General features: G+C 47.6%; 2 protein-coding genes across 2 annotated transcripts; one reads left to right on the top strand and one right to left on the bottom strand.

The window, feature by feature from the left end:
* Window positions 1-17,721: 17,721 nt before the first annotated feature.
* Window positions 17,722-20,752, top strand: LOC135901802 (uncharacterized). Its single transcript, XM_070531544.1, has 3 exons — window positions 17,722-18,062; window positions 18,488-18,688; window positions 20,256-20,752. Exons 1-3 carry the CDS (start codon window positions 17,747-17,749, stop codon window positions 20,750-20,752), a joined length of 1,014 nt encoding a protein of 337 aa, XP_070387645.1. The 5' UTR covers window positions 17,722-17,746.
* A 267-nt stretch (window positions 20,753-21,019) lies between these two features.
* Window positions 21,020-22,830, bottom strand: LOC139054496 (putative nuclease HARBI1). Its single transcript, XM_070531538.1, has 4 exons — window positions 22,342-22,830; window positions 21,681-21,895; window positions 21,139-21,364; window positions 21,020-21,031 (listed from the first exon to the last, which is right to left on the bottom strand). The coding sequence occupies exons 1-4, from the start codon at window positions 22,795-22,797 to the stop codon at window positions 21,020-21,022; spliced, it is 909 nt and encodes a 302-aa protein (XP_070387639.1). The 5' UTR covers window positions 22,798-22,830.
* Window positions 22,831-24,227: the final 1,397 nt, after the last annotated feature.

Genomic DNA, 24,227 nt, shown 5'->3' with positions numbered 1-24,227 from the left:
CACGACGACATGGAACATACACATGCATAAAGACGTGCTCGTGTACATGCACCGTCTTATGTCCTAGGGTCTTTCACTCCGTTTAGCGCTTCCCAAGATGAATTACCAATAAGCCTTTATCGCCATTCTTTGTCTAATGGCCTTTGTCTTTCTGTGCCAAGCCACATCCACACAGACCAAATCGCGAAGTGCGCAGAACACTCGCAACATAGAAAAAGATTTTCTAAAGGAACCAACTGCAGTGGCTAAAAAGTGAAGGTGTTCAGCTGCTCCTGGCACAATGCAATGTAAGCCGAATGTAAAATGAGATGCTTCTACATCAACTCGTTACGGTAGCCGAGTGGCTCTGGCGTTGCGGTGCAGAGCGCAAGGTTCCTAGTTAAATCCCAGCCTCAGCGGCCGCGTTTCACTGGGGACGTCATGCAAGAATGCTTGTGTACTTAGGTTTAGGAGCACACTAAAGAGCCCCGGACGGTCAGAATTATTCAGGAGTCCACCATTACGGTATCTTCATAATCACATCACGGCTTTGGCACATAAAACCCTTGCGTTTAATCATTTATTTGCTTCTGTGTGAATACAGATGCATCTTAAAGAACCTAAGGGCAACAATATCAGTGCACAATTATGAGCTACATATTTTCACTTGAAGGGTAACATATCCAACGCAGAACAAGTGCTCACGTTAGCCACTGCAGCACTGAATAGCTATGGTGTTGTAGAGCAATGTCATGGGCTTGGCAAACAAGTGCAATTGCCACATACAGTTCATTTGAGGACCCAGAAAGTGCCATGGTAATGTCGTAGCACAACATGGCCATTTAAATGCAGAAAAAAAGTTCTCATGCCCTCACTGGCGCGTCTTCTACTGCGATAATTACCACAGCTGATGGCAATGAGAAAGAAGAAAATCTGATTTTATGTTCTGCATATTTTATAGTCTACTACAGGTAATACATGTTGCGGTAACAACTGAACTAGTACAACTTCGAATATGAGAAACCTATGAAAATAGTGAAAGAACCACGGATGAAAAATATGAAAGAATCAGCTGCAATTTCAGCCAAAGCCTATGACAGTGCATTATGATTGAGGCTGCTGACCAAATAAAAGACGTAAAATGTGGACACCAATGACATAGTGACAAATTGTTCCCTTTATCCTGTAGGCACAGAAAATGTTTCAGGAGAACATATATAATATCAACATTTAATTTTGCAGTTTTCGCAATTCTCTTTTTGATGACGATCTTTTTTCCCGCTGTTTATGCAGAACTCGATTTACTTGCCTTATATGAAGCAGCAGCCTCGCCCGAAAAATGTATTGGAAGAAGTCAGTACGACAGCTTGTGGAGCAAAAGAGTGCCTGGGAAAGGCTGTCGTACAGTTTTTCCTCTAACACATGTACAACACGTGGTAGATGAGCTACAACACCAATGTTTTCTAGAAAATCTTTTTCTATGTTCCTAACCGCCCCAAAGAGGCGTTCGGAAGGCTGTGTCAGGCCAGCAAAGAGTCCCTCTGGCTTACCATGAGCGTGAAGCATGGCCATAAACTGATAGGAACCTACTAGTGCCTCCTCCTCATGTCTTAAAAAACGGCTGCAAACACACTCCGCAGGACGTTTTTTTTTTAAGAAATTGCTGCATGAGATGAGCCGTAAAGCAGTACAGTGCATTCTGCTCTTTGGCATCTAGAAGGCCACCACCTGATGTGTCGCAGGAACTTGGCAACTCTGCCTCATCAGCAATGAGTGGCGGTGTCAATAGGTGTCTCCGATTTCACAGTTCCCACGAGGCAACAGGTTCCTTCGTTTCCCAAAAGGAATGTGTTTCAGAGCAGCAATGCGCTGAAACACGTTAGAATGTTCATTACAGCCAAGATTCCTTCTCACAGTGCCAAAAAGATTCTCAAGAGGGTCCTGCTGCAAATGGCGTGCCAGGAGAAAAATGAAGTCAAAATTTTGGCAGAGGTGTTTCCACAGCAAGAGGACAGCTTGGATGGTAACAAGACAGCCACGAATTGCATGGGGCTGTCTGGGGCTGTCAAATCTCCAGCATTTGATCCATTTGAATGGCTCCTGCAAAAACTCCACATGACCAGAGTCAGCACAGATGGCATAGTCCATCTTTCCAGGCCTGGCAGTGATGCTTTTGCTGTTGAGACAGTCAAATAGCTTGTCGATTCTATCAATAAAGTCTGCTGTAGACTTGGCAGTCCCATCCATTTTCCCCAGAGCAATCATGACAGTCAATGCCACCGACACTCACTCGCTCAGTGCCAAACTTTACCTTCATACTGTTGAAAGGCCTCTTGTATATATGATCATCTGTAAGTTTCCTTGCCAATTTCATTCCACTTGAATCAGGGCTCTTGTATAACTCCACAATGTGCTTCCATTCAATAGTTTCTGTGCCAATGACAAGTTTGTGAGGGGCACGCAGGTTATTTCTGGTGCACTTCAAAAGGTGTGGAGTGTCAAACAGAAAATAAACTTTGTGACCACCCACTTCGAAGAGTAGTTCCTCTGGAGTTACGTTTAACTGCTCTGAAAGTGTAACATTACTTGTCGCCTGATCGCACACCACTGCCTTAACAAACAGCTGAATTGAGCTTAGCTGTTCAATTAAGGGAAATATCTGCCTCCTGATGTAAGGAGCATACAGCTTGGTTCGTGCCACTGCAAACGCCAAAGGCTGCACCCATGGTTTAGAAATTCCACAAAGGAGGACTACAAAGGCTTGGTGTGCCACAATCTGTGTCCTTTCAGAGCCATTGCCTGAAAAGCCAATGACAATATCGTTTTTGATGTCATACTGCAAGTTTTGTCGCAGAGACATTTCATCAAATATGATGACACAGGCCCGATCCGGTAAAAGCCAATCAGTGGTTGCTTCTTTAAGTACATCAATTACTTTCGGAATAATTCCGGTTGTCATTGGCACTTCTGTCAGCCACCTCTGAAGAGACCTCGAGGTTGGCAAAGCAAGCATTGGAAAGGTGCCTGTATGCCACCGGGCTATGAAAGTATGTGCTCCGGGCAAACTCTTAATTTCCTGTGGCCACCTCCTTCCCTTCATTTTGCGACCATGGAGCACGACCTGACTGCTCACGAGCTTGTAAAACTCTGGGGTCAGGTACGACCTTAGGGTTTCCATGGCATCCCTCTTAGTAACCCTCAGGGACTCTTACGCTTTTGCAACCGTGACGCGGCTCTCCGGTACCTGCGAGCATCTGCTTTGCACCTCTTCAGAATTCTCCCCGTGCGAGGGCTGAACAGCTTTTCCTTCCGCCCACGCAATGAAGGTGTACCTAGAAGAGTAGTGCATCGTTGTTATAGTGCGCAATTTCATAGAAGTCAAAACACACTTCATTTGTATGCAATAGCTCTTATTCTGTGCGTATCGCTCAACTTATGTCATAAGACAGCAATTAGTAATGGACAATATGGAAAACGTTTAGAGAAAAGCATTCATAATTGACGATGTGGGAGTCTAGGGCTATCTTACAAGTGCAATATCAATGTAAACATCACTTCACTGCTTTGACTACAAAAATGGGGAGCTTGTATTATATTACTGGTGATGTTTGTCTGAGAGACTCTACCGCATACATGTGCACTGCTTTATGGAGTAAACTTACGTTCAGTGCCTAGGCGACGTCCTGTTGGAGTGCCAGTAGCTGGTGTAGCTGTAAAAAGCAATTAGGACACATGATGAAAAGGCTTCCCAAAAACAGGTCTTCAGCCTAAGCTTACGCTATGCGGTTATAAAATTGCCACAATAGGAGCACAGATTGACTGCATTAGATGCATGTGCACTGTGCTGACATTCAGATTTGCTGAGGTCTGGCAACAGGTAAAAAGTGTTTGAAAAGACAGAAACGAAAATGAAGGGTGCAATGCGAGGGCTAGTGGTCGTGTTGGGATCGACATTTTTGTTTCCGTCTTTTCAAATGCTTTATACATATTATTTTACTATGTCATGCGTCGCAATGTTTGCATGTTAGACGAGCTTTGAATTTAGGACCCACACTGGGTTGTTTCGTGGATTACAACTGTTTGTTAAAGTATTTAACAAATATTTGTGCTATGTAATGTGCTGCAACAATGTGCCCACCTCTGCATAGTCCAGACGGTCCTGGCTCAGGTGTCCACTCACGCAGGGGCGCAGGGCTGGCAGCGCCATCTGGGTGAAGTTATATAGAAGCTCATCTGTCGAGCCACATTTTCACACAGCAGTTATTGCGTAAGAAACAGCAAACACGGGCGATTAGCAGTGGCAAGTGCCAAATGTGCTGCTTGCCAGAATAATAGCACATGTCAACCGGCTTCGTTTGTGTTTACAATACTTACACAATGAAGGGCTCTGAATTTAGGACGCATGTTGAGTTACTTTCTTAATCTAAGGCTCCAAATAAATTGTTGCTTTTGCAATAGTTAAGCTACAATACGTCATGCATTTCTACAACTGTTAAACAATCAACAAGTTAAATGCAGCCTACCTTGATGATTCACAGGCATGCCTGGCAGAGATAGATCGATTTGCCCTGGGCTAGCTCCGCAGCCTGAAATCGAATTGAAGTGCTATTAAGGAAACTAAATGTATGCCAGCAAAGTTGACAATAGAGTTATTCTTTCTATGGAGTTTCCAAAGTGAAGAGTACATATTCACCACACAGTAAATTCCAAAAAGAGACGTGCACTTTCAAAGCAGGCCGACACTTTTTTCCAGTTGATGAACAGACAATGGTGAGAGAAAGCTGTGCTATTTAATGTGGAATGTAAGATAAGGCCCACGTAGTCTAGCTAAAAAAATTTGAAACTGGACCTACCTTTTGACTCGAACAGCTCTGTGAGGAGTGACAAGCGTGGACAAGGAAAGAAGACGAGGAAGAAAGAGCGGAGGGAGCGCGTGGAGCCGCCATCTTGGGGAAGGGACACGCGCAGAGAAGGACGTGGTGACCGGGCGCAGCGTTCCAAGAGAAGACGGCCGGAGATCGCCTGTCTGGGTCCTGCCCCAGATCTTAGGCGACACATCGACGTCCCGCCCAAGTACCAGGCTCGGCGAGCAGATGTCCGACGTCCCTGGAACCACCGCTGGCCCGGACCTACCTGCTAGGACACGTCAGCGTTGCTGCCGCTGAACGTAGACGCGCGGAGGCTGGCTACAGCCAGTCACCATCCCGTCCAGAGAACCAAGCTGGGCCGGCGCGCACCGGGAGCGCCAGCCGGCACGAGCCCCGCTCTGCCGGAGCGCGACAGCCCCTCAGCGACCGTGCCGTCGTCACGTCGGCTGGGGCATCGGTGACGCCGGACACTAACAACGACTGACGACGACCAGATCGCATCGACAGAACACAGACCGGGGCGACGCCGATACTCGCGTCGAACAGTACCGGTACTGTAAGCGCTCCTACTGCAGCGAATAGACAATCGCCGCACAGACGTTTGTAAACGCGGTAGTGTGAGCGGAAAGCTTAGTAAGGGAGGACACATGCCGTGTGCAATGTGTTGAATCTTACCGTGTGTTCCTGTTGCTAAAATAGCCTATTGAATGAATGTTACGTGCGTGCTGCATCTTGCGTTCGTGTGTTCGCTCCTACTACAGCGAATAGACAATCGCCGCACAGACGTTTGTAAACGCGGTAGTGTGAGCGGAAAGCTTAGTAAGGGAGGACGCATGCCGTGTGCAATGTGTTGAATGTTACCGTGTGTTCCTGTTGCTAAAATAGCCTATTGAATGAATGTTACGTGTGTGCTGCATCTTGCGTTCGTGTGTTCGTTCCGCTCGCTCAAGCAAGCGTACCAGGCGTTAACCTACTCGTGACAACATTGGCGAGCCTGCCAGGATCCCTTTAACTTCGTCACGTGCCTCGGGGTGTATTGAGCAGCGGAATGGACCTTGAACGTTTGATGGCGGCTGGGAGTGCCGCGGGCATGTCGGCTGAGGCCATAATAGCACTGTATCACGAGGAACAGAAGCGATTAAGAGAAGAACGCGCAGAGGCGCGAGAGGCTGCGAAGGAAGATGAGGAGAGAGCGAAGGCAGCTGAGGAGAGAGCCAAGGCAGCTGAGGAGAGAGCCAAGGCCGCTGAGGAGAGAGCGAAGGATGCGGACGAGCGTGCATATAGGAATTTGATTTTGGAAAAAGAGCTTACAGAAAAGAAATTGCAGCTGCGCATGAGTAACAGTGGAGAAGAGGCAGGAAATAGCTCAGACGTGCTACCTCAGAGAATAGCGACAGTATGTCCCCAAAAGCTTATCGCCCCTTTTGACGAAAGGCGAGATGACCTAGATGCCTACATGCAGCGTTTTGAGCGAATAGCAACTGGACAAGGCTGGCCGAAGAGTGACTGGGCGACGGGATTGAGTATGTGTCTCGTGGGGGAAGCATTGGCCGTGTACAGCCTGATGTCAGCGACTGACGCACTAGATTATGACAAGGTAAAGAAGGCTCTCCTACAACGCTTCAGACTAACGGCCGAAGGTTTCCGGGATAAATTCCGAAGCTCCAAGCCACATGATAACGAGACAGGCCAGCAATTCGCCGCTCGAATCTCCAACTACTTTGATCGTTGGTTGGAGATGGCTAACGTAGAGAAGACATTTGAAGACTTGAGGGACAACATGATTGCAGAACAGTTCCTAGCATCATGTCATCAGGGCGTGGCAATATTCCTGAAAGAACGCAACTTGAGGACGGTGGCGGAACTATCTGAACACGCCGACCGCTATTTAGAAGCCCAAGGCCAAAAGAATTTGGGAAAGGAGAAGGAAGATAAAAAGACGCCAGATGAGAGAGAACAGACTCGAAGTACAATGAAATGTTTTATGTGTGACAGGATAGGGCATCGGGCTGTGAATTGTCCTTTGGGTCGTACTCGCAGTTCGACGTTGAAGTGCGATGGGTGCGGACGGCATGGACATACAATACAAAGCTGCCGAGGTAATTCAGAAAATAAGACTGCCTGTGTTGTTGCGAGCAAAAGTCACATCGAAGGTGACAGGACACAAATGGAGCCATAGTACAGCGACAAGGCAGGCGCTGTCATGACAGTTCCGTCGTCGGAAGACCCGGAGACCTCGATGCCAGTAGTAGAGGAAACGCTGCAGGGACGAAAAGTGTCGGTACTCAGAGACACTGGATCCAACATTGTTCTGGTGAAGCAATCCAAGGTGTCGGACAGAGGTATCACCGGTACAGAAACACCAGTTCGATTGGCGGATGGTACAGTGAGGCGAATGCCTATGGCTCGTGTGTCGCTTTTGACGCCCTATTATTGCGGTTGGATTGAAGCCCGGTGCGTCAAAGAACCGCTGTACGACGCCATTCTTGGGAATGTGCCAGGAGTTAGAAGAGTGGATGATCCAGATCCCCTCTGGAGTTTTCCCAGTATCCAAATTACAAGTAGGACGGAGCATAAATCCACCGAAGCAAGTGGCAGAGACAACGGAAGAAGTTCGGATCCGTATACCGCAGAAGCTAGTATATTGTCAGTAGAGAAAAGCACAAGGAATCAGGATAGGCAAGATGTCGGTATAAAGAATACTTCAGGCAGCGGCATCGATATAACTGCGACAGAAATGAAGAAAAGGCAAGAAGCGGACAGTACGCTGCGACATTATTTTGAAATGTTAGAGAAATGGATTCAGAATAAGAAGAGCCGGGTCGTACATAAGTTTGAGAAGGTCGGAGAATTACTTTACGGTATAGCCAGAACTCACGATGGAAGAGAAACACGACAGCTAGTAGTGCCAGCGAGTTTACGAAGAGCAGTCCTCGAGCTGGCGTACGACACTATAATGGCTGGCCATCAAGGAGTAAGGAAGACGACCAGCCGAGTATCAGAACAATTCTTTTGGTCGTGCATGCAAAGTGACACTAAACGGTTTGTGAGTTCTTGCGAGGTATGTCAGAGAACCATACCAAAAAGGTTGATATCAAAGGTACCTCTAGGGACTACGCCTGTTGAGCAACCATTTCAAAAGGCCGCAGGAATGGTCATCACAGAGTTGGTTGCTGAAAGCCCATACCAAGCAGACATCCCAGCAACAGAATTTACCCCTCAGAAGGCGAAGATAACAAGCATGATGTCTAAGCCGAGCGTATGTGAGAAAGGGCGAGCTCAAGAATTGAAGAACAATGGACGCATCATCGCTGTGTCCGACAACTTTGACAAGCCCAGGGCAGGCATGTCTGGGTCCCGCGCCAACCCCTGGTGTCATCCAAATCATTCTGCTCGAGGCAATGCCGTGGTGAGGCGCCGGCGTCGAGAGTCAGGACTGGTGCACAGCTTCTTGTCTGGCTGTATCGATGTCACACAACAACCGGTAGGCAGGAGTACGCGGATTAAGTGAGTGAACGTGACACGAAGGACATCACTGACTTTGCGCAATATGTTCGTTTACGTGTTTACTGTGTGAATATGTTCGTATACTGGGGAACAGCTTGCGGCGCATGCATATAGTGTTTAGAGCTTCTGAGGAGTCTTCCTCAAACATTCGCGGAATGCAATGCCTTGTGAATGGTGCTGTCGTTGACATTGACGTAGTGTGAAGACTCGGCAGAAACTTGCATGATGCGCGGTAAAGCGTAGTGATGTGTGAATGAAGAAACGACGAAGTCAAGTTATATGTGGTGGGTGCAGTGAAGTGCGGTGAAGTGCAGTGATGGGTGAACGAAGCGGTGAAGTGAAGTTATATGTGGTGTAGGGAAGTGAAGTGCAGTGTCCGTGTAAACCCAAGAGGTGACGAGCAGTGAGGGAAGTTTTCGCGGAGCGAAAACTCGGAAAACAAGGGGGCCATTGTCAGGAGTGACAAGCGTGGACAAGGAAAGAAGACGAGGAAGAAAGAGCGGAGGGAGCGCGTGGAGCCGCCATCTTGGGGAAGGGACACGCGCAGAGAAGGACGTGGTGACCGGGCGCAGCGTTCCAAGAGAAGACGGCCGGAGATCGCCTGTCTGGGTCCTGCCCCAGATCTTAGGCGACACATCGACGTCCCGCCCGAGTACCAGGCTCGGCGAGCAGATGTCCGACGTCCCTGGAACCACCGCTGGCCCGGACCTACCGGCTAGGACACGTCAGCATTGCTGCCGCTGAACGTAGACGCGCGGAGGCTGGCTACAGCCAGTCACCATCCCGTCCGGAGAACCAAGCTGGGCCGTCGCGCACCGGGAGCGCCAGCCGGCACGAGCCCCGCTCTGCCGGAGCGCGACAGCCCCTCAGCGACCGTGCCGTCGTCACGTCGGCTGGGGCATCGGTGATGCCGCACACTAACAACGACTGACGACGACCAGATTGCATCGACAGACCACAGACCGGGGCGACGCCGATACTCGCGTCGAACAGTACCGGTACTATAAGCGCTCCTACTACAGCGAATAGACAATCGCCGCACAGACGTTTGTAAACGCGGTAGTGTGAGCGGAAAGCTTAGTAAGGGAGGACGCATGCCGTGTGCAATGTGTTGAATCTTACCGTGTGTTCCTGTTGCTAAAATAGCCTATTGAATGAATGTTACTTGTGTGCTGCATCTTGCGTTCGTGTGTTCCTTCCGCTCGCTCAAGCAAGCGTACCAGGCGTTAACCTACTCGTGACAAGCTCAAATGGCGCTTTCACGGTTGGCACGGCTGACCAAACGAGCCTGCGTCCCGCCAGGTCCAAAAAGTCTCCATCCGTGAAGTGCGCCGAACAGATTGTGTAGTTGCTGACCTTCTGCCTGGACAAACCCGTGAGGTCCTGCCTCCCAGAGTACTTGAGAAACGCTTCCATCCCGAAGAAACGTAAGTGAAAAGCATAAATTCCAACGTGATAAAGTGCCCAGTCGGATCACGCATAAAAACTCGTTTCTTCGTCTCGGCACAGCAAAAGTTGTGATACATCTACCTTGAGGCTCAGAAACGCGTTTTTAAACAATAGCTAGTTTTCAGCAGGAGACAAATACAAAGCACACACCCAAGCACGTGGTAATATGAGAGACGCAAAGGTGAAATTATACAGGGTGTCTCAAGTGGTTTGTGTTCGCTGCTTGTTGGTCCAACCGTGTTACTGCAACATATTTGTTCTTCTCAAATCAGCCATATTGGCAAATAACTGTTGCCCCACTCCGGAACGGCTATGTATGACTGCGCACACTAATTAGCACAAATGAAAGCCGGGAAGCCAGCTGTCCGCTCTCCTGCTGTCTTTAGGCAACCGGAAGGACCTTGCATGGCTCGTTCTCGAGGTATTCTTGCACCATTGCACAATGCATGTGCGGTGCGCGCAGTTCTGTAACGGGCGAAACATCGCGGAGCGCTGGCACAGTTACTGAGGGCCACGAAACTGACGAAACTCACCATGCCGGCAAACACACGCAACGCACGCTTCCCTATAATAACAGATAGCGAAATATGCAACTTCATGTAGAGCGCTAAATTGGCGCGGTGCCGCCGGCGTCGCGCACTCATCTCGATGACAGTAGATAACAAAAAAAGATTGAAGGACACTTAACCCCCGTATTCGTAAACACGCCTTCACTTGAAGCTCCTCCTCGACTCAGCCAAGTCGAGGCGACGGGGCTTCCTTCACTCAAGGCTCCGTTACGTTTCATGAACAGTACTTCACCTTTCCTCCGCCAAGTTACGCCTTGAAAATGCGCCCTCAACTCAAGTGAAGTGTATCGACCGAGAAAAGCGCCTGATATCGAGACTATTCTTCAATGTGCTTAATAAAGTCCCATTATTTAAGACAAATATGTGTTTCAGTTCATTCGTCTTCCTAATCGAACAACTACACGGCGCAATGCACAACTTTAGCTCGGCAACGCTGCCACTGTGAGCGTTCGACTGATAGAGCAAGCGGGAGCTGTGTTTGAGGTCTGGCAACAATCGCATCCCCACAGCTGAGAGCATGGCGCATGGCTGAGAACCAAGATAATTTGCGCCGGCATTTGTCCGCTGCTCTTTTTTTCCTAGTGTTTCATTGGTGACTGACGTTGCGGTTGATAATCGCGGTTATGATGGGTGATTTTGTCCTTGTTCGTATGGTGACAGAGTCTGAAGGACTTCTGAGGCCACAGATGGAACGGCCGATGGGCAGCTTTGTTTAGCTTCAAGACCGAGTGGTGCTGTGAGTTTGCTGAAAGCAACAACAGGACAGAAAATATGGGTGAGTGAGCCATTATTTCATGGAAGCACAGTATGTCAATGCGGTTTTCTTGAGGTTGCCGCTGCGCTGTCGATACGCTGTTCATTTGGGCCTCAACATGGGAACGTACAAGTCGTAGTAATCTGTTCCATAGAGTGTTGAATGGGGGGCTGGGGTTGTCGCATTTGTTCCTCAAACAGATTGTAAACAGGTTTCTTTTTTTGCGTGATCAAAAGGATGCTTTTCTGAGAACAATGATTCAAGCTAGCCTGCGTGATTCATTGCCTGATTATGTAGTGTCGTCCATGTATACGGGGCCAATGCCTTTAAGTGCTTTTTTGCGTGAAGTGGTCGCGTCTTTCCGAATAGTAAAAGCAAGATTTTCTAGTGAATATCTGGCCGTTGTTACTAGTAAGAAGTTGAACAAAGATCTTGTTGATGTGTTCTTGCCTGTACCGTTGTATCGTACAGTATTTGTTTTAGGTTAAGAACGAGATGTTCTTAAGAGAGTTAAACGAATGCCGGTAAGAGCTTCTGTTAAATCTTTCTTTTTTCAACTACATACAGGCACTCGCCCAGTGAAACCGTGGCTGCAAAGCAAAGGCATTTTTGTACCTTGGTCTGTGAATTGCTTTATATGCAAAAAACCGGAGACGATTGAGGATATCTTTTTGGACTGTCATGACGCAGTGTTTTTGTGGGGTATTCTAAAACGTAGCCTTAAAAAGGAATTGTCGTTAAGTGCTTTCGGAATACGCTTCCTGCCATGCGCGGAACCAGAGGGAGTGCTGTCGATCTGTTAATACTTCTGTGCATGCACAGTGTGTGGCGAACGCGTATGGATATTAGACATGAGCGCATTGTTCAGGCCCCAGCACATGAATATTTCATTGAAAATGTGTTATATATACGCGAATTTTTCTGTGCACAAAGTGATCCGCCTGATTGGCTAAGTGCTTTGGACAAAGTGACTAGCCTACATCGTTCTTATCACACCACACTGATCCGGCATTGACTAGTTGTTTTTTATGGCCATGTAATACTCACAGTGTATTTTCTTTTGCCAAGCCGGTAAAAAAAAGAAAAAAAACTCGTGGCTGAGTGGTAGCGTCTCCGCCTCACACTCCGGAGACCCTGGTTCGATTCCCGCGCACACCATCTTGCAAGTTATTTTTATTTATGAATTGCCGGCCCGGATTTTTCGCTCACGGCCCATGCCGCCGACGACGCCGGCTCTTCTGCGACACGAGCTCCTTAACGCTGTCGCGTTAAAATAACGCTGTCGCCTTAACGCTGTCGCGTTTGCGGGCGCGTGGACAGTCGAAGGTGAGGGAGCTGCGAGGGTGTTACGAGAGAGGGCGTGGGGAGAGGAATTGAGTGGAGGGAAGGGCTCGGCTACCTGGATCGGCGCGCGTGCGCGCGACGATCTACGAGGCCATGCAAGGGAAACGGATTTTTGCGTTCGCCCATTAGAGAGATGGCGCCGATTTCCTGTGCCACCCAAACCGGGGAGTGTCCCCCCCTGGTGTCGGCTCTTGTATTCCTTTCTATTTGAGTAGGCGCTTGCCAATCGGCCACGCCTAGTCATTCTGACCGCCGATAGATGACGCCAAAAGCGGACGTGCTTCCTCTTGCTGCGACTGACCGCCACTCTAGGCAGCCGCCGCAGAGCACCCGCCATGCGCTCGTGTCTTTCAAAAAGGACGACCCTATAGGCTACCCAAGCACCGCGAGCGGCGCCACTGCTCCTGACGGGTAGCGCCATCTGTGGCAGAAAAAGTCGAAACTGGGAATATCTACTGCGCATTTCTGCTGCGCCGCGCTGCAGCCGCTCGCTTTTTGTGCACGTGCAGGGCCCTCTCCTCGCTTTGCACGTGCGGCGCGTCAGAATGTATCGCGTTCAGTGCGGCTTCAAAAAGATCGGCCAGCTATTTTAGGAAAGCCAACTTGTTAAAAGAAGAAAAGCTCATCAGTCACGTAAACTCTGTGGAGCAGACGATCAACGGCAACGATGCACAGCTCAATGCAAAACGTATTTCCCAAGTGAGCGACAACATCGTGTACGACGTGTGCCTCGAGATGAGTGTCATTCTGTGATATGTTAAAAATACTGATTGTCTATACACACTGCGAAATGAAGCCGCGTACTCTCGATGTTCTTCCTTGTTGAATATGAAGCATATGTTTTAGTTGTTTTGATATGCAGCCTTACAGTTGTTGTCGTTTACTGTCGGGGACGAACGTTTGCGGCGTGCGAAAAAAAATAATTTTACGACCATGGCATCCCACTGAAAAGCCTACGAAAATACACTTTTGCTTCGCCCGTTGGAGCATCACCCACTGACTTGGCGGCGAGGTAGCTGAAATTTAAGCACTGGGAAGCCGGTTGAACTGATCACCTCGTTGATTTCGGCGGTCGCGTCATGCCTGCACTCGAGTTTTGTGAAAGTATCTACAGGTGCATAAAACCTGCTGCGCGAAGGCGGTTCAGTGTGAGTGGTGCAGAATTAAAGGCGTGATATGGTATCGTGCGCGTGATGCGCTCGCGTAATTAGCACGCTAGTGAACGCACAATCGAAACAGTGTGCTAGTGTTTATATTAGTAAACGTAAGCATATTATGTTGCCTTTATTTTCGCTTTATAGGGCAGCCTGGATTATTGTGGCAGAGCTGCAAACTTGGAGTTAGCTTTGGAAATGCGCACCATGCCATGTTGCTGAATATTTGTGGAAGCAAGTTTGGAAGGCAGCTGCATTTGAAAAGTAGTGACAAATGGCTTCACTGTCTCGCCCTTATTTTTTTTCTTTCATAGCTGCAGTAGTCGTGCCATGAAAAGCGGAATTCTTGCGTTCGAGAAGGCAGATGCGCCTGCAAAGCTGGCATTACGGCTCAGTGCAAGCACACAGATGCGGTGTGCATTTACGTCAACAATAAAGAAGTAAATTCATGCACCAGCCAGCCCTAGAAATGGGGCAAGCCAAGCGGAGAGCCAAAGAGCCGCTTAGAACAAGATGTCTCGGACCTCTTCCCAAATGAGTTAGAAAAACATTCATGCTGTAGAATGCACTGCTTCAGTGAAGTAACTGCACTAGTACTGAAGGTACGAGAATTAGGGGCTCGTTACGACACAGCAGCCCACGACACCGCAATACTTCGGACCGCGCTTTTCCGTTCGGGGGGGCCGCTTTTGCCACAGCGGAAACTCAACTTCGCGCAAGAAGCCTTTTGACAACATTCCCAGCTGGCGACGCGATGCCCCATTGCCTTGGCTCGACTGAATAGCACGGGCGCGCACGTGCAGTGGCCGCCTGCAAACTGGCTGCGCGGGCGCCATCTATCCCCAGTTTTGCACCGCTCGCTCGCTAGAGCAGCAGTGCGCGCTGTCCTCGTGCGCCCAAACTTGAGCTTGGGTTTCCTATATCAACTAGCTCTTCAGCCTGGCCGGCACGAAGCTGACGCGTTTTCAGTGGAACGAGCGGGTTTTTTCGCGAATAACAAAAGCTGCAGGTCGATTATAGAAAAATACAGATGACTGACATCTTCTGGAAGACAACCCACACGAACGAAATGCAGTGGTCACGCTGTGGCAGGCATGAATTTTGTTCCCACAGCGGTTAAAGATTAAGCAATGGAAGCTTATGGGAACGACGAAAATTTGTACTCGATTTTCGAAAGAGATACGATAGACGCCGTAGTTTTATCGCAGGTAACACGCGCTACAGCGTATGTAGCCCAGAGACTCGGCTTTCGATTGATGCCTATTTCGACTCTCTACACATGGCGTAACACTGTTCGCAGAAGCGATTTTTGAAACACAGTCGTGCAAGTTCACGTGGCAAGTGCGAAAATCCGAGCGTATCAGTCGCGGAAACGCAAGCCATGGCCGAGTCGTTTAATCGCTCGCAACTATCGTTCCGCGTCATACTGGCAGCGGTTCGATGCCGTGGTGCTTCTTGTTAACGCCACGTAGGTTGAGTTCGACAGTCTCCCACCATATGGTCGAAACACAAAACTCAATATTTGGTTTCAATTTAGTTTTTTTTTTTAAAGAAGGGTCTTCAAATATTATATTTTTACTTCCTAAAACGTAGCAAGGGGCTCCTTATTGGTTAAGTCATCGCTTTTATTATCAGATGTTATTCCTTGGATAGCATAACAACAGGCATGGGCATGTCTTTTTGTAAAGTTAAAAAAGAAAGAAAAAGGTGATAAAAACACATCGTGACTCGTAGCATGGATATATTCAGGAATTCTGGACATTGCACCTTCGCCATTCTGCAGAAATTCACGGCCATGCGCATGCGTAACTGAAAGGGCGAAAATATAAGCAAGTTTATTTCTATATAATGGGCGAGTATCAAAAAAGTTTCAACTGTCTGCACCAAGAGGGTAGTCCCTATAACAACATACGCGTTTATGGCACTCCGGCGGAATGTTGGTGGTGCGTTGAAGCAGTGTTTTCTTCGGCACCCTCTCAGCAGAAGGCACATTCACACGAAGAAGTGGGAAATGTAAACCGTAAGGTGATTTGTCACAGCTGCAGTTTTGAACGGCAATATCAGAGCCAGTACCATTCAGACCGTTTGCACGCGCATGTTGTGGGGCAACAGGGAAGGAGTTTATACGGGTGTGAGGCACACCTTGAGAGTGCGCGCACGTGTACTTTTATTTGCGTGAGCGCGCGTGTTTTGCTCTCAGTATTTGAATATGCGTGCGCACGAGTGCGTGTGCGAGCATACGCGTGTTTGTGTGCACCTGCAGTTCCGTGTGCGCGCGTGCGTGAATTTTTGTGCGTGTGTGCATGCATCGGCGCGTGTAAATGTGAATGCGGGCGAGGATCTGTCGTCTTTCTCTCTCTCTGTGTGTGTGTGTGCGCGCGTGTGTGTGCGTGTGTGCGAGCGAGCATTGCCCGCTGACACATACTATTGCGGGTGAGTAAGATATACAGTTTATTTAAATCCATATTTATATGCACGAGACAAGAATGAATGACATTGCATTTATAGCATTATCTCTTTCTGAAAGCGAAATCAATGGAAAAAGAAAGAGAAAACGCAGTTCCCTTGCGTTTTGTGAAGAAGTATGACCAGCGAAGCTGTGTATGTGGGCCCCTTAATGGCGAACTGCACCTCCGCCGCGGGCCGACCCGGCATTGCAGTATCTTGGGGATTTTTTCCTAAACACGGACACGATATGGGGAGAATAGCCCGTAAGAGGAAGCTTTAGCTCGGGTGCTCGTATCTAAACACATGTAAAAGGAGAATTCGTTCTTCTCGGCAACCACATCACCAAATCTTAATAGGTTTATTGCATTTAGAAGAGAAACATAAAACCTGCTGACTGCTTGTTTGGAATTTTTTATTTAGTTCGTCCATGCTTTATCGAAATTGGCCAAAATTAAGATTAAACAAAAAACGGAACTATCAAGTTTAGAACTCTGCCTTTCGCATTCAAAAATGATACCACAATTCTCTGCATTGCATTTAACAGTACATCCAAAACGGACCCAATTGAAATATCACACATGAATCTCAAGAAAATTTGTAATATGGAAGTATAGCTTTTGCAGAACCTTTGTACGCAACGTAACTAATTCAGGTAGCGTATAAATTGATATACCGATTTCGTCCGCTTTAAATGATCTAATGGATGCTGTTGACGAAACCAGGTTATTTGTTCTTGATGCAGAGCTATTAATTTGTAAACTTCGTGGTTCTATATATTTCGCACTTTAGAATATCCGAAATTTCTCTGACCAAAATTTAGGCCATAAATAGACATTCGGCTTCCAATTGTCACTAGAATTTGCCTTTCAATCTCAAATGCAACAAATTTCATTAAGATCGGTACAGGGGATATCTCAGAAAACCATTTGTGCGTTTTACATTTGAATATGTCGCGTCGAAGTTGAGCCCCAGCTAAAGCGTCCTCTGAACGGCTTCGTTATATAAAAAAAGAGGAAAAAAGTAGAAGAAAAAAAGTGTCTTAGCCGTAAATATCGCCGCCCCACATTTCGTCACGATGGCACCGTCACTATCGGCACGGCTCCGTGAGCAGCTACAAAGCTCTTCGCTTTCATTATCATCCATCCCTCGGCGGCAGCACATTGTCTTGATGCGGTGGACGGGCTAACCCCCGTATTCTTAAACGCGCCTTCACTTGGCGCTTCACCTTGACTTCGCCAAGTCGAGGAGAAGCGCTTTCCTTCACTCAAGGCGTCGTTGCATTTCGTGAACACCACTTGAGCACTACTCCGTCAAGGGACTGCTTGAGAAACCGGCCTTCACTTGAACGGTGAGCGACTTCCGGAAAGCGCCCCTGATAACGAATGTGGCCAAATATTGCAACAAAAAGAGCGAAAAACACTTTAAACGTTTACGACATGTTTTTTATCGTTATTGATGAAGTTTTCTTCAATGTATCTGTGAATTTATTACACTTGCAATATATTTGGTCAATCAAATGTTGATGTAGCCAAAACTGGCTATAGCCAAGCTTCGCCAAGCCGTGCCAGAGCAGAATCCGTAAGAATCGGAAAGTTCGCATGCTTCTGTTGTGTCGGCTGCTGCTCCTCTTGTCAGCTTTTTCTGCCGTGTTCTGTGTGCGTTTTTTTGTTTAAAATGAGCATCAATAGCGACAACTGCGTTAATCGCCGTGGCGATAAGACCGGCGTGTCGAGATTCGTATACACGCACGAAGAACGGGAACTGCTCCGCAACCTTGTGGTGAGGCACAGAGCGGTTATAGAAAACCGCCGAACTGATAATCTATCGAAGCGCTCCAAGGACAGTGCCTGGGAGAAGCTGGCCGAAGAATATAACAGCCAACCCGGCATTCGTCGCGTTACGGTGATGCAGCTGCGGAAGCTATGGGACAATGAAAAATCAAAATGGAAGAAGAAAGATTCCGAAGAAAAGCGGGATTTGTACGCAACAGGTGAGAACTTCACCTTACATTTGCTTGGCAAAATTAAGCACCGCAGAAGTCTGAAGACTACGGTGAAACTACGGTGTAAAATAATTGTATGCAGCCTCAGCATCATTGAACCACCGAACCCACCGGCCGCCCCCCTTCTAGCATACGCTGCGTATCCCCGAGCTGCTGCACAATTTTATTAATAATGGTAATGCAAAGTGCAAAAAATGCTTTTGCTGGTGTCAAGTTAACGACAAATCTTCTGCGCACGTTATGCACACGCGAATAATTATCGGCATAATCAGAAAGCGTAGCTAGTATCTGTATGTATTATAGTATATGTTGACGTTACAGTTCGGTAAGCTGCTCGTCGCGTTTATGCGTGTGCGTTGTTTTGTAACCTGTAATTTTGAATGTGCACATGCATTTACACTTTTTTACGTCAGGCGGTGGACCACCTACCTGCCGGCCAATGAGCCCATCATTGGCGCTTGTCGGGGCGGCGGCCTCTCACATTGGAACCCGGCTCCCAAACCCCTACGACAGCGACGGAGCCCATACCAACCAGCCAGTACTGTCTCTACCACCTGCGGGCATACTTGAGGCTATGGTATCTGGAAACCAAGACAGCATGGACGAGTGGCTTGGTGAAGCCAGATTTGGCAAAAACTATTAATTGGCATGCTGCTGCCGTTGTGTTGTGATATGACTGCATGCATGTATACTGTTTCTGAGATGTTCTGTTCTGTGTCGTTTATTTTTCTGAGTAACGCAGCTGGCGCAGGTGTTCACATGGCTTGTGTGTCTGTTTCACTAAAATTTACGTTTCTGTCATTACTATCTATCAGCAATGCGCCATGTTGTGCCAGAACCTTGCTGTTACTTCACTAAATTATTGTCATGGGCAAGTATATTTATTAACCTTAAGGTGTCTTTGTGTGTCATAAGTAAACACGAAGATCAAGGCTATTTTGATAGGCTTGCATGCCTTTAGAGCTGTAATTGAACCTGGTTGTTTTCTATGTGCAGGTCCTCTCTTCCATAGCACTACTTCCAGTGCAGGAAATAGCTGGCCTGTCAATAAACCGGCAACTTTCACCTGCCACGGCTGAAACGCTTCACTCCGCCAGTCAACTCTACATTTTGCGGCTGTTGAAGCCCCTGTTCATGAAGGACAGCCTCTTTTTTCTAATTTGGGTCTTGCAAAATTACCATGCACTTGTACGAGCTGTCTCCATCTCTCGTTCTTTTCGAGCTGCCTCTGTGTTTGCATAGTGCCAGCAATGTGCCCCCTGCAACCTGTTATCCAATTTTAATGCTGATAACATGAAGACATTCATTGTGGTTCCTGTGTGTACATGTGCAAAAATAAGTGTGCATGCACACAAACAAAAGTGCCTCTACAGTAAAGTTGCAATGTATGAATGCTCTTTTGATTGCACCAACTGCCTGTGGGGCACTAGTTCTGCTTCCTGTGTATTTTCAGGCCCTACTCCTGTGGTACCACAGCCAGCTTCGGAAGTCTGCGCTCTATCAGAAGCAATGGGCATGTCGCCTTCTACAGCTCGGGCGCCTTCGGTTCTAACGCTCATGCTCCTCCAGCAGCACCGGCTCCTGGCGACATGCCTTCTTTGCAGCTGATTTCTGTGACTAACATGTAGCAGGCATCACCAGATAAGTTGTTTCTCCTGTTATCTGAAATTTCAAGCTACAGCTGAGATGCATCCAGCCAGCAGTGAAACTAAATAGCGTGCTTATCCAGCAGCACTGGAACCTGTGTGGAACTTGATGAGCCTCCTTTGACAGCATATTTGTGCAACTAACATCTGTCAGAAACATCACAGAGTGAAGTTGTATCTATTGCTATTTCAAATTACATGCTACTTCAGGCGCCACTATTTAGTAGGGAAACTTTAGTCTGTTGTTACGGCAACACTGAGTCTAGACTGGAACACACTTTTCCTATTTATTTCTGTGACTAACACACTTGGAGGGCATCATATGGATAAGCTGCTTACTTTTTCTTTTCACTTGCTGGCCTGGGTTACAGTCTAAAGCCTCTAGCACTTTCCATTTCGTGTGTGACTGATCACTTGTGACGTCTGATTAGTGTGCCTGCATGTATGTGTATTTGTATTCATAAGATGTTCAAACTATTAATCGACACTGCTTACAAAAATGAGTTTTCAACTGCAGTGTGTCCTAAGCTCTAAGTTAATGTTTGTTTTATGTGTGCAGATAATCCAGTTCAGGCACCACTGCCGGCTCAGGAAAGTGCTGTCTTGGCAGGTCCCAGTACCGTGCCGCTATCGACGACTGAGACCACGCCACATGCAGTGCCAACACCTGCTCGACTGGAAGCTTCAGACGCTGCGGCTCTCATTGACACACCTCAGCAACTGAGACCAGCACGAGGCCGCACAGCTGCGATAGAGCGGGCGCTCGCACCTGGAGGAGCTGCCCGACTGAAGGCGCTTCAGAAAGATGAGGAGCGCAAAGCAGAACTGCACTCTGTAGAGATGCGCTTGCGTCGGCAGCAGCTCATCCAGCAACGACAACGTCACAGGATGGACGAAAAACGGAAGCAGGAACTGCACCAAATCGAAGTGCAATTGCGGCAACAGCAGCTGGAGCAGCAAAAGTTGCGCGATGACATGGAGCGCCAGATGCTGTTTCTTGAATTAGAGGCAAAGAAGCAGCAACTTTCATAAAGCCAGCAGGCACAAAACTAAATGTTTCATTATATTTTCACACATGGTTATGCTTTAATATGTAAGGAGTATGATACAGCTGCAACTGTGGTTAATGATTGAAACTACTTGTGCGAATAAGCAATAATATACACAATACACGAAAAAAGCACCAAAATATACATATGAAAGAAGTACTAAAGGAGTGTCCTGACCAGTAAAGTGTGCTTGCACTTTGATGGCATTCCTTATCTTAACTTGCACATAATTGGAGTTTCCAAGATGTACTCATTTTGAAATCTGGATTAACGTAGGTGCAAATTCAATTTTATGATGTTTTAGTTAAATGTTCGAGCAATAAGCCTCATTCGACATTGCGATCCATGCAGTGTGTCAGTTTGCCTCACCACATCAGGCTGCTGCCGCCTCAAGTGTTGTGGGATCACCACAGCTGGAGGTTCCGGGTCCTGCCTCAGGACTGCCAGGTTATGCAGGGCAGCACAGGCTGTCGTAATGACCGCAGAACGCTCCGTCAAGTGCTGAAGCCCCATGTCCAAACATGGGAAGCGACGCTTCCACACACCGAAAGCTCTCTCTACAGTGTTGCGGGTGCGGATGTGAGCCGCTTGATACCTGTGCAAAACAGACAATGTTAGTTTACACTTATGCTAACTACTCTGAGACGCACTTTACACCTTGGCATCATAAGCAGGTTAGTCGTCAAAGCTCTTGCGGCTAATATGTTAATTGTATTGCGTCTTATATTCGGTGTAGCAAGAACAGATTGCATGAAATACATGAAGGTAATAAAACAAAGCTATATTTTGCAAAATTACGTCATTACTACTAAAATATCGATCACGCTTACTCTAATTAAACCTTCAAACGCAAGAAACTACGTCATTACATAAGGATTATTGTGCTTTTTGCTTTATGCAGCGATACTCACTTGCTCTCGGGGCTGTTCGGACGTCCGGAGGAAGCTAGTGGGGTCATTAGGAAGGGCATGCATGCATAGCCAGCATCGCCAAGTAGAAGACCAGGCATTCGTTTTGTCTCGTAGAGAACACGTGCACGACTGTTGTCGAAGATTCGACTGTCATGCACGGATCCGGGCCAGCTAGCCACGACGCCGTAAAATTGCAGCTGAGGCCCTGCAATGACCTAATGAAAAAAAGAAGAATCGATTGTCATTTTTTTTTCAGCTGAGGTGAATGTAAGCCACGCAATTCACACATACACGATAGTCTTTTTCTGAGTAGAAGCAGCCACTGCTTTTTAGAATTGCAAGGCCCTACTTCCCTTTTGGTGATCTAAAGAAATTCAAAGAAGAGCCACAATATGTACGATAGTCTTCTAATATAAAACGTCTAGCACTATTGCCACGCCAATCTTCATTTACTCGGCCATAACACCGCGCATTATCACGAAATGCGCTATGTCATTATCTGGAGCAGGAAAAGGATCGGAATGGAGTAAATTGATTTCTACCATGACTGATCCAATTAGCCAGTATACTGTTTATTGAAGCCTGTAGACATTAACACGACTGTCTCATTAAGAATTAATGCTGCGCTAATATAGAGAAAAGAAAAGAGGTAGCAATTTACCTGTACATTTATGGAGAAGTAACCCTTCCGATTGCGGTAAACTTCGCCATTCGGCCCACCCGGTGCCTTGATGCGGATGTGGGTGCAGTCTATGCACACCGTCACCTCGGGAAACTTGGCAATGCGGTAGAAATCCACCATCGTCGCACGGAACTCGCTATCTGTGCTCGGAAACTTCACGACGACCGGGAACAAGTGCGTAGCAATTAGTCGTGAGACACGTTCGACGACGCGGCTCACTGTCGGTTGCGACACGTTCACTAGGTCACCTGTCACAACTTGAAATGTGCCCGCTCCATAAAAGCGTAAAGCGAGAAGAAGTTGAAGCATTGGTGGCAGAGGGTGGCCACGGTTGCTGGCGCTCTGTTCAAGAGGCAGGCAGTCAAGCAGCTTCTTCACGGTGCACTTCGTGAACCGATAGCGTGCGAGAAATTCGCTGTTGGTGAAGTGTTCCATGGGATTCAGGCGGTCCCTCAGCCTCTGTCGTGCTACGTCTGCAATATCGCTGTTGTCCATGACGACGCCGAATAGCTCGTCGACACGCAGAACATAATCGACGAACGAAGCGTAATCCGCCATAACGCTCGAGTGAAGGAGCTGTCCAAGGTAGCCTCGATGCTACCTTGAGATTCTCGAGGAAAGCGCTCGGGATTTCCTTCACTTGAGGAGCGTTTCAAGTCGAGGGCGATTTGTGAAATGGAAAATGACCCTCAAGGAGCGTTTCAAGTGGAGGGTCGAGTCAAGGAGCGTTTGTGAATACGGGGGTAAATCTGCGCCATGATTGAGTCATGCATCGCTACTGCGACCAAGCAAGCTTTCGGCGGCCACGTTCGCTGCTATATTGAAACAAACTTTAAGCTGCTTGCCTTCGAAAAAGCAGCGTGAATAAATATGGAAAGAGGACTGGACAAAAGCAACATGCTCACGGGGCTATACTATTCATGACAGCATCACAAAAGGCTACACTCTTAGAAAAGTTTACACCCTTTGGGGCGTATCTTGTCCCAAAACAATAATCGTCATCCGTGCTGCCCGCGTTTCCTTTCTTTAACGCTGCAAGCCCGGTACTTCCCAGTCACGAACGGCATGCGCGCTATCAGTGTGACGCAGCATTCTCGACAGGAAAGTAGCGAGCGCCGAGTTTTCAGGAAAGGAAACGCAAGCAAGGCAGATGACGATTATTGTTGTGGGACAAATTTACACCCCAAAGGGTGCAACAGTTTTAAGAGTGAAGAATGTAGGTGCGCTCAAGTTGACTTTAGAGGTTTGCAAGGATTGTCTGACGGGCTAGCTGGTTCATTATCACAGAAACAGCGCTTGAAGTTGTTGGCGCAGGGTGTGTGTGGTTCCTCCTTGGTTCCAAGTCCAGTCCTGGAGCTCTGTTCTTTCTGTGAATTTAGAGGTGTCCTTTTCCTGCGCCAGTTATGCTTTCCAAGAGCGTTATAGGAAAATGTTTGTTCGCATGCCTCTTACAGAAGCATGTTTAATCGAACTTGCTTCGCTCGGCTGTATAACTTCGACGACTGCTCATTTGCTTTAGCCACCTAAGATCAATTGCTGAAAATTTAATTAACGTAGCTTTATTACCTACGCACGCAGTTCAACTTACTCCGCATCTAGAGGTTATCACTCTGAACACACGAATGATAAAATATCACCTATACTTGTATTGGTGTTATAGTTCGGTTTGCTGCAGTGAAAAGCAGCCGGCATATTTATGGTGCCGTAGGCTTCCTATGCAGCTAGTGTGAAAGCTTGGAAAGATTTTCATGGCGCAAATCAAGTTCGTGAGCTAAAACGCATGTGCCCAATCGTGCACTTCTGCGTTTGTACGCGATTCTCCTACGTTATGCAAGAAGCACATCAGCGCCACGGTGTATCACGCA

Source organism: Dermacentor albipictus, chromosome 1 (genome assembly GCF_038994185.2).
Source record: "Dermacentor albipictus isolate Rhodes 1998 colony chromosome 1, USDA_Dalb.pri_finalv2, whole genome shotgun sequence".
Classification (NCBI taxonomy): Eukaryota; Metazoa; Arthropoda; class Arachnida; order Ixodida; family Ixodidae; genus Dermacentor; species Dermacentor albipictus.
Note: the sequence above shows the minus strand (reverse complement) of the source record. Positions and strands in the feature narration are given on the sequence as shown.

Bases quoted from the DNA above. Each gene is read 5' to 3' on its own strand.
- LOC135901802 (XM_070531544.1), top strand. From the start codon at position 17,747: ATGAGCATCAATAGCGACAACTGCGTTAATCGCCGTGGCGATAAGACC. The intron at 18,063-18,487 runs GTGAGAACTTCA...TTTTTACGTCAG, and splicing joins GCGGGATTTGTACGCAACAG to GCGGTGGACCACCTACCTGC. The intron at 18,689-20,255 runs GTGAAGCCAGAT...CTAAGCTCTAAG, and splicing joins CAGCATGGACGAGTGGCTTG to TTAATGTTTGTTTTATGTGT.
- LOC139054496 (XM_070531538.1), bottom strand. From the start codon at position 22,797: ATGGAACACTTCACCAACAGCGAATTTCTCGCACGCTATCGGTTCACG. The intron at 21,896-22,341 runs GTAAATTGCTAC...TTTTTTCATTAG, and splicing joins ACTTCTCCATAAATGTACAG to GTCATTGCAGGGCCTCAGCT. The intron at 21,365-21,680 runs GTGAGTATCGCT...TGTTTTGCACAG, and splicing joins CCGAACAGCCCCGAGAGCAA to GTATCAAGCGGCTCACATCC.